The following is a 14,577-nucleotide window of genomic DNA, read 5'->3' on the forward strand; positions in this document are numbered from 1 at the left end:
TACATTTTTCCACTGTGTAATGATGCTCTTCAGTGTTGAATGCCTAGAAATGGCTCTCTGTTACATAACCTGTGGAAAATCTCTTACGGCCCTGCAGGCACACACACGGTTTAGGAGTTGCCGCTTGGCTTGAGTTTCTTACTCACTCTTTCACTTCTCCATCCATCTCCACCTCTCTACCATTTCCTCCTGTCCAGACCTGAGAGCGGAGCTGCAGCTGGACTGGTTGAAAGGCAGCAGGGGGGGAGTAAAGCGAGTTCTCTTCCTGGACACCCAACAGCCTCAGCACACGGGGATCCTAAGGCTGGGTCAGAGCCGCCCACGTGCATGCCTGAGCTACACCATTTACCTGAAAGTGAGCAAATCACACTCAAACACAAATGAAGGCGCTTTTTAATATTGTTTTGTATTTCAAAGAGGAACCAGTTACACATTTTTCATCTTGTTTCTTCACAGGAGGAGGATGAGTTCAGGGACAAGTTAACCCCCATTTCACTGGCTCTGAACTACAGCCTCGCTCCTCCCCCACGGGACCAAAACCTCCCACCTGTCCTTAACCACTATAGCAGCACTTTCCTCCAAGAGCATGTGAGTATATATAACATATAAAGAATATATTGTATTCCTGATTTTCTATGTTGTAATTTTGCTCTTTTGGTCTATTCTGTGCATGCAACATCTACCTCTTGTTTGTCTGTCCCGGAGGACGAATCCCTCTTCTTTTACTCTGCCTGTTGTTTCTTCCATTTACTTTTGGGGACATATTGTCTTTATCAGGGGTCTTTAGGGATAAAGTGTGTTGTATGCCAGGCAAATTCTTGATTTTTCCTATATGGATAAAAATGAAAAGCTATTTCACAAATAAAAAATCTCTGCCGTACCTCTTAAGTTATTTCGTGCTCAACTTTTCCAAGTAGAAAGATGGTTTGTAAAAATCAGGAGTCCCCTGCTCTACCAGAAGTGAAGGATTTAATGCACACCAAAGACATACGTAGTTCTTGAACAACTTTGTATTTGTTTGTTTAATAATCAAGCCAGATGTGCACATTCATGCTCGCTCTGCACTTGCAGTAAGATTTTTTTTCCAGAGTTGAGTGGACAGATGAGCAGAAAGCAGTTTCTTTATTTTGATTCTTGTGCATGCAAACTTCAGGATCAACAGATGTTACCTGATTAGAAGCTATAACCAAATTATTAACAGGTTTATGTATATGTATATGTATTAGTATATGTTTTATATTCTACATTAATTATCACTTGTTTTCCAGGATTTCATTGTGTGTTGTATTTGAAACACACGACACATTCAGTTAGTTAGAGTAACAGGAGACAAAGAGGATTATTTGTTGCAAGATTACACCAAACATGACTTATTCTGAAGCTGGGCACAGTACATATGGTCTGTGTGCACCAGCAAATAGCCCAAACCCAATGAACAGATTCATTTCGCTGCCCAAGACCTGGATAGCGTAACTCTTAACATGTGTGTCTGTGCTTTTACATCACTTGATTCCTGGTGTGTCCCAGTTACGTTTTCTTCTATTTGTCATGATGATACCCAGGGTACCATAAACATTTCCTCATGACGACCCCCTCTCCTGTGCCCCCTCTTCCTCTCAGGCCTACATTCTCCTGGACTGCGGAGACGACAATATTTGTATCCCCGACCTGCAGCTCTCTGCCAGCATGTAAGACCGACACGGCCACGCCCTCTGACCTCAACCTGTACACACTTGACACTTCACATTGCCAAACACAGACACACATGCACACACACACACACACACTCACCCTGAAGAAGGTATGTCTGTTATTCCTCACACAATGAGCAGAGTTTACACCGCGGCTGCTCACGTTATAGCTCCATTTACCATGTGTTTGTGTGCGTATGTGTATGTGCATTAGCCTCGTCTCTAGTGTTTCCAGCTGTACGATATCGCCATGGCAGCATTACACAAACATCCTGTCACTGTGGACTGACTGACACATGCACATTGTTGGGGTTATTGTTGGGGTCAGGGGGGATTGCATTCTTTGCAGCTGTTTGGATTAAGTCCAATCCTAAAAACTACATTTCACAAAAAACAAAAGATAGATGATGCTTTTTTTATGAAACCAGTGTTGGTGTGTAATTTTCGGTGTCCTCTGCATGACTGAAATACTTTCTTTTCTCTTTTAACACTGTTCTTTCTTTTAAATAAAACACACACGCACAGAGACCGCTCAGAGCTGGTGATTGGAGATGACAATCTGGTCATGTTGACCATCACTGCGGCGAACCGAGGAGAGGGAGCCTACGAGACAGAGCTACACACACTGATTCCACCAGAGGCTGACTACATCGGAGTGGAGCGCAGAGTGGAGGTAAATACACACACGCACATGTTGTCTGATTACATCTGGTTTGGTGTTCATGTTCATCAGTGTGGATATTCAAAATAGACACATAAGACTGGAGCCGTTATCTCATCATGTTTGAAGCGTGTACCAAGTGAGCATGTAAGAGGAAGTGAGCTATTTGCGGCAGCTTTTAGAGTGCAACATCACTTCCTGTTGTGTTTGGCGTGGCTATCAGCAAGGTATGCTTTACTGGAAACTGCCCAAAGGCCCCTATTATGATTTACAAGCTGCATTAGTGACCACGGAAGTGGACAGGGTCAACTGCTATATGTGTGTGAGTGTGTCTGTTTATGTCCTTGTGTGTGTGTTTGCACGTGTGTGTGCGTTAATGAGTGTGTAATGGGGCTGTTTGATTGATGAGGTTGTTACTGTCAGATCATTCATCACTCTACCTCTCCCTGCATTCCCCCACCCTCCTCTCCTTCATTCCCATTTTTCAATCCCTCGCTCCCTTCCCCCTTTGATGCTGTTACACTTCCCTCCCTTTTTTCTTCTTTTCCCCTCTTGACTCTAACTGCTCCCTGTTTGTCACTTTCATCAACTTTTTCCTGATCATCTCACCAACTGTTCTTCTTCTTCTCTTCTCTGTAGTCTCTGTCTCAGCTGAACTGCGAGTACAAGATGGTCAATGATTCCAGGATGGTGGTGTGTGACCTCGGGAACCCGATGGTCGCTGAGACCGAGGTGAGTTTTTACACCCACACACACTTTTTATAAAAAACACCACTTTCGACCATCAACTCTAAGAACCTGCGACTGTTACTCGTCAGGTTTAACTCGCACTGACTGATGGCTTCCAATGATTACTGATCATCACCTTGACCCTCGTTCCACACACTCTGACTCCCTTAGCAATGCTTCACACTCAGTTTGCACATAAGTGTGTGTGCAGCATGGAATAATGATCCATGCCGCTCTCGGAGAGCTGACACATGCAGGAAGCCACAGCTTTGTAAAGTAAAGAGTGGTGGTGTACGTATGTGGGTCACAAAGCATGTCAAATTTAGTGTGTGTGTATGAGTTGAAATGTAGGGTCTTTCTAAAGGTGTCAAGGCCACCACAGAGGTGTGTTTGAGCTCTGGAGGTGACACGCAGCGTTCTAATAAATCAAATTATGTGGTCATGTTTCACTGCTGGGGGAGGAGCACAAAATAAGGCATGTGAAAGGGACAAGTCATGTGCATGTATGTGTGTGTGAGTGCTCCACAGCTGTCCAGATGTTTCCCATATTTAACTCTCCCCTTGCCCCGTTGGACGTTCAGAAATCCCAGGGCTTATGCAGAACATACCGTCATGAACCCCATACAGACTGTGATCATATTGTGCAGCTCAACAATCCTCATCATTGAAGTTCAGTCCTTGTGCCACATGACACAGCTGTAGTGCCTCCCTCAGTGTAGGAGGTGCATGCCTGCAGGAAAGCTGTTTTTGGCTTCAGCATTGGGCTTCAGTATCGTCTGTGTTGCTTTTCTTTCTGTCCTGCTCTTGATTTCACTTTAGATGTAGCTTAGCCACATCGCTGTAGCTTTATGTCAAAGCTTTGGTAGTCATCGATAACAATCAAAAGACACTACCATGACTACAAAGCCGCAGAATGTATTTAAATGGAGGAAGTTTGGACCCCAGTCTTATCGAAGGAAGGAAACACTGACATTTAAATGCAGTTTTGGTTTAGAGTCAGTGTGCGAGAATACTTCAGCTCACTAGTTCTGTCCACAGTCATTGCACTGGACTGTGATGAGAATTTAATATCTATAAAAATACATGATATATATTTCAATCAGTGGAACAATGTTAATTTAATATGAAGTTTATTACACTGTACATGTTTATACTGGATAAATATTATTGTGTAAATTATGATATGAATTTCTTTTGAATCAACATACCTACATTCAAAGTATAATTTTGCTGAACAGTTGACCATTGACAGACAACTGTGGGATAATGGTAAATACTAGGGCTGCATGATCCTGGGGAACATGAGAATCACGATTTTCTTGTTTAGATTGGGGATCACAATTCTCTTCCGTTAGCAGCAGGGTTTTCTTCTGGATTCCTTTTGGTTTTTCTGCCGCTCTATGTCACTTCCATTTTTTTGCTACTCTGCATCACATGAGGTAACGCCACGTCATCTCTGATTAGGAAGAAAGAAAAGATAATGCAGCATGATGCTTTAGATCACATGTTTTGAAATTGCATACAGTTGTGAATGGAGATTTCAAGTTCTATAAAATTTATCGTGCTGCCCTATTAAATACCAAATGAATCTTTAGTAGCAAAATCCCAGAACAACTTAAAGATGAAGAATGTGCCGTTTCTTTTTTCTAAAGCTACATGCAGTCTCACTTTATGTAGCTTCCATATAAATATTTTATCAAACACCCTTGTAGGCTTGAAACGTGGCTGCCATAGGTTTTTACTCATCTCACAGCCACAATAGTCTATTGACTTTTAATTCATCCCAACTGATACTTATAGGGTTGAGAAACAACACAACAATGAACTTAGAAACCTCTCAAACCACAACGTCAGCCGAGAGTCAGTTTTGTTTCAATGAACCATTGTTTTGTCAAAACGTGACGAAATACGCTGCTTGTGGCAAAGTTGTGTAGCTTCAAGGAGGGTAATAGACAAACACTGACTGCAGTTGTGTATTTAGCCATATTGTGGCACAATGATAATTATTTGGAATACACTGTGCGTACAGATCAACGGTGGGGTAGAGTCTGACCACATTGCAAAAGTACTTAGAGAAAGTTTCTTGGGATGTTTTGATGATTTTTCTCCACCGTGAAAATGAACCATTCACTGTAAAAACCAGGCTCAATTCAAGCTGGCCACAGCTGCTGGTCTCTGTCTCAAGGACGAAACTAAGAGTTTTAACAGCTGCCTTTTAAACCAGGGTTGAGAGTTGGGTACTTAAAAGACAGATTTTAAGAGTCATAGTTGACCTCTTTGTTCCACTGCCTCCTCAGACATCTATGGCTGTCTTCCTCCTCCTCCTCCACCTCCTCCTCTCTCAGTATCGTAGCTGACAGTGACGTCTGCTCCTCTCTCTGAACGACTCATAACCTTCTCATTTGGTGTCTGTCTCCTCAGACGTTCCCTGCCAGGCTTTGTAGTCCCACCACACACCCCCTCACCCCCACCCCAGTCGTGTCTTTTGAAGTGTTAGTGCGAGTGCATGCTGTCATTTCCCTCTCTCTGGACCATGTGTTTGACCTGTTGTTCAGCAGAGCTCAGACACACGCACGTACACATGGGCTCACATACTGGATGACGGGGACAAGCACACACGCGCGCCGTCGTCATACAGTGGATGATGAACCAAATCCTGCACATGTTTTGAGTTACCCTGGGGGACAGGAGATTTAAACTGAGGACAGACAAGCAACTTAACTGTAGCTTTTAAGTGTGTCTCTGTGTGTTGTCTGGATTTTCTCCGATTTAAGATTTCTGCTGTTGTCAACACACACACACACACTGACACAAACATGATCTGCCTGTGAAGTAACAGCAGAGGACCTAGTTAACAGGGGTTTCACTGTATATTAGTGGACAGTTTAAGACATCATGTGGCTTTTGATGTATGGATGCATCTTAATTCTGCTCTTTCTTTCCCCTCTGTCATTTCTCTGCCCTCATCTTTCTCCCGTCACATGTTTTTCATACATCCTCCTGCCCAGCTGTCTGTTGGTTTGAGGTTTTCTGTGCAAAGGCTGGATGATGCGGGACCGAAAATCAGCTTTGAGCTACAGATCCACAGGTGACACACCCACCGACAGTCACGCATACCCCCTATAACCGCCCACTCACACACACAGAGAGCTGTTTGTCTTTCTTCTGAGACATGTAAATAAGTTCTGTGCCTGCCCCGATCCTGTCACTGTCTGTGGTTTGATGGAACTAACTGCAGCGACAGAGGAAGACAGACGTCCACTGTTCACTGTTGCTTCATTGTGTCCAATTCGACACAGAACATCACTAGACAGTACATCAAGCCCATGGCCAGAGGAATTTCCTTATGGAGTCAGCTAAACATAAAAACACAGCTTCATCATGTGCTTTTCTGAGACTTTGGTTTCACTAGAAGTTTATCACAGCCTCCTGTGTATTAATTTCTAAGTAGATACAGATTGTAGAGCACAGTCACAGTGGTCTGTGTTTTATATTATACTTTACATTTAATATAAACTCCCTCTCTACAGCTCCAACAAAGATAACTCCAACAGCAACCCAGTCAGTTTGAATCTGTCCATCGTTGCTCAGGCTCAACTGGATTTACGTGGGTGAGTCAAGCGTCTTTTGCATGTGACAAGAGTGTGGCGCCTGCACCAAGAAACAGTGACATCATGGCTTGTTGTTGTGCACTGGTCTCAAAGATAAAACTGACCTGGTTTCAGTCTTAGCTTGTTGGTGTTTGCAGGACATCACTTCGCCTTTTGAATCCATGGAGCCTGTTTATATACAGATGGAAAACAGCATGAAAACATAAAATTGAACTAACCATGTGCACATGGGATACGTAGGAACCTTTGACATGGACGTTGTTGCCCATATGGCCGCTGACACACACTCACACACACAATAACACACACTTCAAAGCATGGAGCCTTGCATGGCGTTGTTTGGGTGTGGTCACTTCTGTACACACAAGCAAAAGGAGGACCTGGGATGATGAGGACAGACTAGTTTGTCCAGTGAAATTGTTCCGACCCAGTTATCCAAATCTAGAATTTAAGTTTTTGCATTTCAAACATCAACAATTTTGAAATACACTGTGGTGTTATCTGCTCAAATCTGATGAGACTTGAATTAAATTTGAAAATCCATATAAGTTGAGATTTCTGTCAACTACACCACTACAGACCTGGAAATCTTCTGTTTGGCCTTTTTAAATGTAATAGAATCAGCTTCGCATCAGCTAGATTTCCCAAAATATAAAATGTATTATTTAAATGAATTAGTATTTCTACTATTAATGATATCATTCTCTGTGTAGATATATTATATATATATGTAATATGAATACTGTAGGATCCTGTGAGGATAGGCTCAGATTTTTAAGTCAATCTTACCATTGTACTGTGTTTGAAATGTTGTTCTGGTCATGACATGTTCCCTTCTTAGAGTAACTTTACCCCCAAACAACATGTGCACATTTGTTAGTTTCTTGCAAATAAATGCACTCTAAAGTTCCACTGATCATTTGAGATACGCAAATTAAATATGAATTAATTTCTAACTTATTAGCCTTTGTGTTTTACTCCTGAGTCATGGTGGAGGGACACAATCTAGTTGTCAGTTGAAGGCTAGTAACACAATAAGGCCTAAATACAACTGAGCTCTTTCTCCTCCCTCCAGGGTGTCTCACCCCTCTCAGGTGGTGCTGCCATTCCCACGCTGGGAACCCAAAGAGAAGCCTGTCAAAGAGGATGACGTGGGACCACAAGTAACTCACATCTATGAGGTAAATGGAAGCGGAGCGAAACGTCTGGAAATTACACAAAGTCTGTGTATTGGGTGGTTGGATTGTTGGTTAGATTGTTGGGTAGTTGGATACATGGTTGGCTTGTTGTATGTTTCGGTTGTTTTTTTCGGCAGGATTATGCAAAAAATACTGCACAGATTTCCACAAAGCTTGGTGGAAGGATGGGACATGTATCGTGAATCAGCACAAAGTGTCGGATCCTTGATTTAAATTTTTTTTTTTTATCAACATTGTGAGATTGGAGGTTTTTGACATTTTCACCAGTTTCCCAGGAAATAAATCATGGATCTAAATGAAAAAAAATCATACGTATATTTAGGGGACTGATATCTATGAGTGCGTGTAATTTCAGGCAGCTTGATTGCAATTTAAAGTAATGTGCTCTACCAAGTGCCTAGTTTTCTTTTTCATGTTGTTGGTCTTCACGTGGACTGCTCAGATGAAAAGAGCAGAAAATTAGGAGCGGAAAGTTGTAAATTAGGCTTCAGCAAGAGGGGGTCTCTGTAAGGTGAAGTAAACAGAAACACTTGCATACAAAGTAAAAAACAGTAGCTCTATAAAGAAAATTGGGCTCTGGCTGATCAAAGGTCTAAGCTCAGGAGTAATTACTGGTGTGAAGGAAGGAAAACAAGAAACCAGGGGGTGAAATAGAGAATAGAATAAGGAGCAAGGTAAGAAGAGAGGAGGAAGGAAGGGGAAAAATGTTCTTAAAAATGGATCCACTGCAATGAGTAATAAAAACAAGGTCAAACAGCGGTAAATAGATAAGAGGGAGGATGGCAGCCAGACTGGCAACAGTTTATAATAGGGGGCGTGTGTGTTCATGCGTGTGTGTAACGTACATGTGATTTCCTTTTGTTTTAAAGGGACGGCTGCTTCATTGAACCAGTGTGCAGCAGTGTCTGGCCTGTCCTGCAGCTGATAATGATTTTCATTTGTGGTACTTTTTCCAGTTGGCAGCTGCTTCTAGTTAGAGAAGACAGAGTTTTCTGCTCGCACAGAATTCCTGCCCCGCAGCACCGGGATCATGTCCTGTTTGGAAGACTTGCTTCAGTGTTAATGACCGTGTGTGTGTGTGTGTGTGTGTGTGTGTGTGTGTGTGTGTGTGTGTGTGTGTGTGTGTGTGTGTGTGTGTGTTTGTGTGTGTGTGTGTGTGTGTGTGTGTGAGGCTATGCATGCATGTGTTTGTGTAAGATAGAGAGAAAATACAGGGTAAAAAGGAGGATTTATTGAATTGATGGTTCATTTAACCTCATAATTCATTTATCCTCCCTTCGTTGTGGGATGATGAGCCAAGTGATGCTCTAGGTTTTACTTGACTGACGGCAGCATTAGTATTATCTTCACTGAAATACAGGTGGCCTGTGTCATCATTCCACAGTTGGTATAACCTGATTATAGCCTCAGTCACTTGAGACCTTGTAATAAGACAGAGGAGAACACAATACTGACAACTCTGCGCCCCCCCCCCCCTCTCTCTATGTCTCTAGCTCCACAACTCTGGTCCCAGCAGTATCCGAGAGGCCGAGCTTCAAGTCGGCTGGCCGTCCCATTTCCGTGAAGAGAACCTGCTGTATGCCATGGAGATTCAAACTGACGGACCAATTAGCTGCCGGACGAACACCAGCCTCAACCCTCTCGGCCTTCAGGTAACATGAAAATATGTGAACATATACAACACACAGCCAGATTTCAAGCCCCAAATATATAACTGTGGATATACTCCCTTCTTTACGCACTCACAAAAACCAGCATGCCTACTGCTGTTTCAAACTTTTATTTATTTCAGTGCTAGCGGCGGATTCTTCCCTGCGCTGGTCCATCATTTATACCCGCTTATTTTAAACATAATTGTAATCGTTGTTCTGGCTGCTCTCCATGTTCTGTTGCCAGCTGGCTCAAAACGAGGAGGCTGGATTATTACGCTCATTAGAAGAAATTAGAGCAGGAACAGTCTCCAATATCTATGATATCATCCGTAATTTGAAAAGAAAACATGCAGTTATTTCAAGAAGTGTACAATTAGCCTATGTCTGACTATAAAATGCTACAAGCTATAAGCCTTTATGAAAACAAAATGAGTCAGTACATGGTCAGAGGTCAGACTTTTTTATTTCATAATTTTCTTGCTGATTTGCTCGATAATAAAACTGTAAAATAAATTGTTGGTCAGACAAAAATAAGTCATTTGAAGATGTCACTTTGAGTTTTGTGACGAATTTTCCACATCTCTTCGGCTAATTTATTACACAACAAAATTATTTGAAAAGAATCCATAGCTGCAGCCCATATGACAAAGCTTTAGAGACAACTATTACAGAAACTAGCATGATCCCTCACCAGCCTCCCACCTCTGTCTCTGTTATCTGTGAGCCTTGACTGGATTATTCCGTCGTGACTCTTGTTGCTGTCAGCTCGACTTTATAAACTGCAATTGAGAAATGAAAATCTCCTTCATCGAAACACTTTTTGATCCGATCCCTGAATGTCATGGTTTTGCTCAGCTGCTGTATTTCTGTCATTTTATTGCATCTTGTACAACATCTTTCATCTTACGTTTACAAGCATTCTCTGTCTTCATGTTTACTATCTCCTTCTTATTTATTGTCTGAGCTGCGTCAGAGCCCACGTGTAATACAGACTCCACTAACCCACCAATATATGTTCATCTGCAGCCGACAAATAATTATCATCATATGGCCTAAACACATGTTGTCAAGGAAATTATTAAAACAACACCAAGGAATGTGAGCAATGGAGCAACTACCACTTTTATTGTTTTACATTTGATCCTTTCTTTTCCTTTACTTCACGTTTTGTTACCTTAAATCATCACGTCACGCTACGTCACGCTACGTCACGCAATTTTTCCGTTCCTTCCATTCCATTCCTTTCCTTACCTTAATTACTGATGGGTGATGTCCTCTTAAAGAATCTTATCCATACTTTGATCATCCTTTAGGTGCAGATCATTTTCAGCAGAGCTTTTGGAGAATGAAATTCAGTATTATTAACCCTCTCTCCTTGTCTTCGTCAGATCTCCGCTCTTCAGGACACACCTGAATTATTGGGTTTCCTGAGGAACACCAGTTCTCCTCCCCGCCGCCACAAACGAGCCGTCAGCAAAGCTCAGAGTTATAGCGGCAAAACCTTGGTGAGCCACACGTGTACATGTACTGTACATCTTCCTCACAAAACAGGCTCAACCAGATGTTCATTAGTGATTCACAGATGTTTGAGGTCTTCATTTTCTCCCTCTTGTCCAATCTCATGCAGAACTGCACTAATATCTCCTGTCTGAGGATCACATGTGTGGTCGGCCGGTTGGATCGTGGACAGAGCGCGGTGGTTAAGATCCGCTCGAGACTCTGGGCACACACGTTCCTGCAGGTCAGTGTCTTCAGCTGACTTAAAAAAAGTTTGGTGTGTTTTTTACTGCAAGTAAATTACACCAACAAGGTTGATTCCTGTTCCTGTGAAACAGCTGTTGAGAAAACAATTTTAAAAATCGGTCTATTAAGTAGAGGTTCCGGACCTTTAATTACGTCACATGATCTTCATGAGCCAATGTACTTGACCCAGTTGTCGTAGACATGCAGATGTTCAAATTAGCATTTTTTCTGAGAACTCTGTGTCTCTCATCCTTTCTGGCTAAAGTTCAAACTAATTACACAGAGTATGTTACCTAATGAACAAACATAATAATGATTGGTCAAAGGTTAAATAAAGTCTTGTAACATGTGTCTTCCAGCGGCGTAATGACCCATATGTCCTCAACTCCACTGTGGCCTTCATGGTCACAGCCATGCCTTATCGAATCCAACCTCGCACCCTGCCTCAGCACAGCACCTCGGTAAGATGGAGAATAACTGGAGTGTTTGAGAGTGTGTGAGACGCTACAGGAGGAAATGAAAGTGTGTCAGCTCTTATAAACGCGTCTCTCTGTTCTGCAGATGGGGACCCTGGTGTTGTGGGGGACTCCTGATGTATCGTTTGCCGTTCCCCTCTGGGTCATCATCCTGGCCATACTGCTGGGGCTGCTGGTGCTGGCCATGCTAACACTCGCCATGTGGAAGGTACAAAATCACACACACACATACATCATCCACCTTCCTCTGCATTCCTTTATGGTAGTTTGATTATCCAATCCTGCACTAATGGGTTAACATGATTCCCTCAGTGTGGTTTCTTTGACCGGGCGCGGCCGCCAACTGACGGCGACGTCTCTGACCAGGAGCATCTGACGTCTGATCAAACAGGGGACGCCTAAGTCGATGCACGACAGCCCCTGAATGGAGGACTTTGGTTTGGGAGGGATGTGCACCTTCTGAGTAACTTAAATCAGATCTGAGATCTGTAGTCATTGGACCCTTCATTCCTTGGCTGCACATCTTCTGCCTCTCTATTAATGACATTGACTGAAAGGACAGACAGAAGACTGCAGCGCCGCTCCCGCTTGGGCCGAGGAGAGAGGCTCTAACCAGACAGAATGGGACCAAAACCCACTAAACAGGCTCAATCACACACACATGTCTATTGTTTATCCTTCACAGTGAGGCACCCGAACTGAAGACAGGACAGACTTTGTTGTGAGGGCAATGCTTTAAATGTTTCTGAACGTTTTCATGTGTCTGTGTTAGAGAGGCACAAAGAGACACGAGGTCTATGCACAAGTGCTTTTGTGACTGTTTGTCTATTGTGTGTGTGTGTGTGTGTGTGTGTGACTGTGTGTGCAGGTACTGTACATATGTGTGTTTATTAGGTGCCCTTTGTGTGAGCCTTTCATTCACTTATTGAATTCCTTCCCCACCTAATTTAATTTATCCTGGTTCTTCAGAGCAGGCTGTATACAGGTTGCACACACAAATACACACACATACACACACACACACACATGCATAGGATCCTCATGCATTAACACAAAGGCACATAGTTAACGTGTATATTTAAGAATGTATGTGCAATATTTGGGTGTTGCGTGATACTGAAGCTTGTTTACACTGGCATTATTTTTATCAGAGCTTAATGTTTCCATTGTTTATGTATATAAGTGTATATTAGATTTTAGTATTCAGAAGCAAATGAGTGATTTAAGCCACGTGACATTTTAAAAAGATTAAAGTGAGGAGACAAATAAATAAATAACTTATTACTGTGGTCTGTTACTTTGGATTTGATAAGACTTCAGACTTGTCTGTTAAGACAAAGGGTCCAGAACAGAAACACATTGTCGACCACCTGAGGCACTGCTGCACAAACTGTACAGCATTTAGCTGTGTCTGTTCAATGTTGTCATTTCTTTATGTGATAATAAAATATATGCAAAGTGTGAGGGCATCAACAGTACCCAGAATTTAAACCAAGCTTGTGTCCTATTTGTGTTTTTTGTCAGGTTTTCTTAGAATAAAGAGTTGGTATATTAGTGATTCTCATTATTATTGGTTTATATGGGAAAGCAGACTTTACATATTCCTCCTCACCGTGAAGTTAGACAATGAAATCATCAGAGCATTTGTTGCAAGAAAACAGCACAGAAATATGAAATAAATCGAAAATGTTAATGTCTGTGTTTATATTTTCTTATTCATAGCAGCTTTGTGCCCAGACCAAGCAAATCACGTAGGTTCATTTTTCCTATAAACCCAGAAATGTGTTTTTTATAGCACAGAGTAGTTTTTCACTGTGCAGGATACATTTATACAATGATGCATGTTCTTATTTAGTTCTATTTAAACATATTTTGTGTTTCGAATCAGCTGCTGTAGAATCTGTCTCCACCTCAGCAGAAGAACTCTCGCGCCCCCAGGTGGTGCAGTGGAGAAATAAATAGAAACGCAAACCTGACCTCGGTGCAGGAGAGGCAGGACAGCGACCTCTTGTGATGATGACTTGAATAAAACTCTGCGGTGGTTATTTTATTTTCAGAAAATATCAGGTTATGGTTAAAACAATAATAAAAGAACAAAGCTGTGAGGATGCATCTCAGTGTTGAATATTGTTGAGGAGTGAGTTTGGAGTATTTGTCAGTGCAGCTTTATCTGTTGCACTGACGATGGTGATTTCAGTAGATTTTTTATGTGGAGTTATGAAAACAGGATTGTTATAAAAATTCTCTTGTTATTTCTACACTGAAGAATGTTTTTTTGTGGAGCTGGAATCAAGTCTTCGCCTACATGTAATTTGTTGAACTTGATATTTGACGGATATGGGCATCTACATCAGGTGCTGTGTGGTCAAACTTTATTTCCCTACAGTTTCTTGCGCTATACAAGAAAACACTAAGTCAACACTAAGTCTATAATGCATGATGGGTTATTGACTTTATGTTGCTACAACATCTTTGGTATTAAGTTTATTTTTCTAGGTGTGTTTTCTGTTCTGAGACTTTCATTGGTTTCTCAAGTCGACACTTCATGTAATTCTCTGTGTTGCAGCCTCAGACTTTACATCACATGAGCTTACAACATCACAGGCTGTTGGCTTTTGGGAAATGTAGTTTCTCAGATGCATAATTGTATGTCTAACTGGAATGCTCCCTAAGATAATGTCTAGTAATCTAAGGGATTAAGCATTTTACAGGAGAACAGAATATTGCAGAATGATCATGGGAGGACACAGACATGCAGTGTTTCTATCAGCTCTGTAAACAACCTCCAGCATATAATGTGGACTTTCTATCTCAC

The 14,577-nt window shown here is 42.0% G+C and overlaps 1 protein-coding gene across 1 annotated transcript in view; it reads left to right on the forward strand.

Annotated features, from left to right (window-relative positions):
* Window positions 1–13,049, forward strand: part of itga8 (integrin, alpha 8) — a 36,708-nt gene extending 23,659 nt beyond the window's left edge. The window contains exons 17-30 of the mRNA XM_069536889.1: window positions 198–355; window positions 457–588; window positions 1,621–1,688; window positions 2,217–2,364; window positions 2,992–3,084; window positions 6,090–6,169; window positions 6,612–6,692; window positions 7,768–7,873; window positions 9,385–9,543; window positions 10,932–11,048; window positions 11,171–11,284; window positions 11,646–11,747; window positions 11,848–11,970; window positions 12,075–13,049. Coding sequence (XP_069392990.1) covers window positions 198–355; window positions 457–588; window positions 1,621–1,688; window positions 2,217–2,364; window positions 2,992–3,084; window positions 6,090–6,169; window positions 6,612–6,692; window positions 7,768–7,873; window positions 9,385–9,543; window positions 10,932–11,048; window positions 11,171–11,284; window positions 11,646–11,747; window positions 11,848–11,970; window positions 12,075–12,164 — 1,571 coding nt within the window. The 3' untranslated portion in view covers window positions 12,165–13,049. The remainder of the gene's footprint in view (window positions 1–197; window positions 356–456; window positions 589–1,620; window positions 1,689–2,216; window positions 2,365–2,991; window positions 3,085–6,089; window positions 6,170–6,611; window positions 6,693–7,767; window positions 7,874–9,384; window positions 9,544–10,931; window positions 11,049–11,170; window positions 11,285–11,645; window positions 11,748–11,847; window positions 11,971–12,074) is intronic.
* Window positions 13,050–14,577: the final 1,528 nt, after the last annotated feature.

The sequence above is a fragment of the Paralichthys olivaceus genome, chromosome 13 (genome assembly GCF_024713975.1).
Source record: "Paralichthys olivaceus isolate ysfri-2021 chromosome 13, ASM2471397v2, whole genome shotgun sequence".
Taxonomy (NCBI): Eukaryota; Metazoa; Chordata; class Actinopteri; order Pleuronectiformes; family Paralichthyidae; genus Paralichthys; species Paralichthys olivaceus.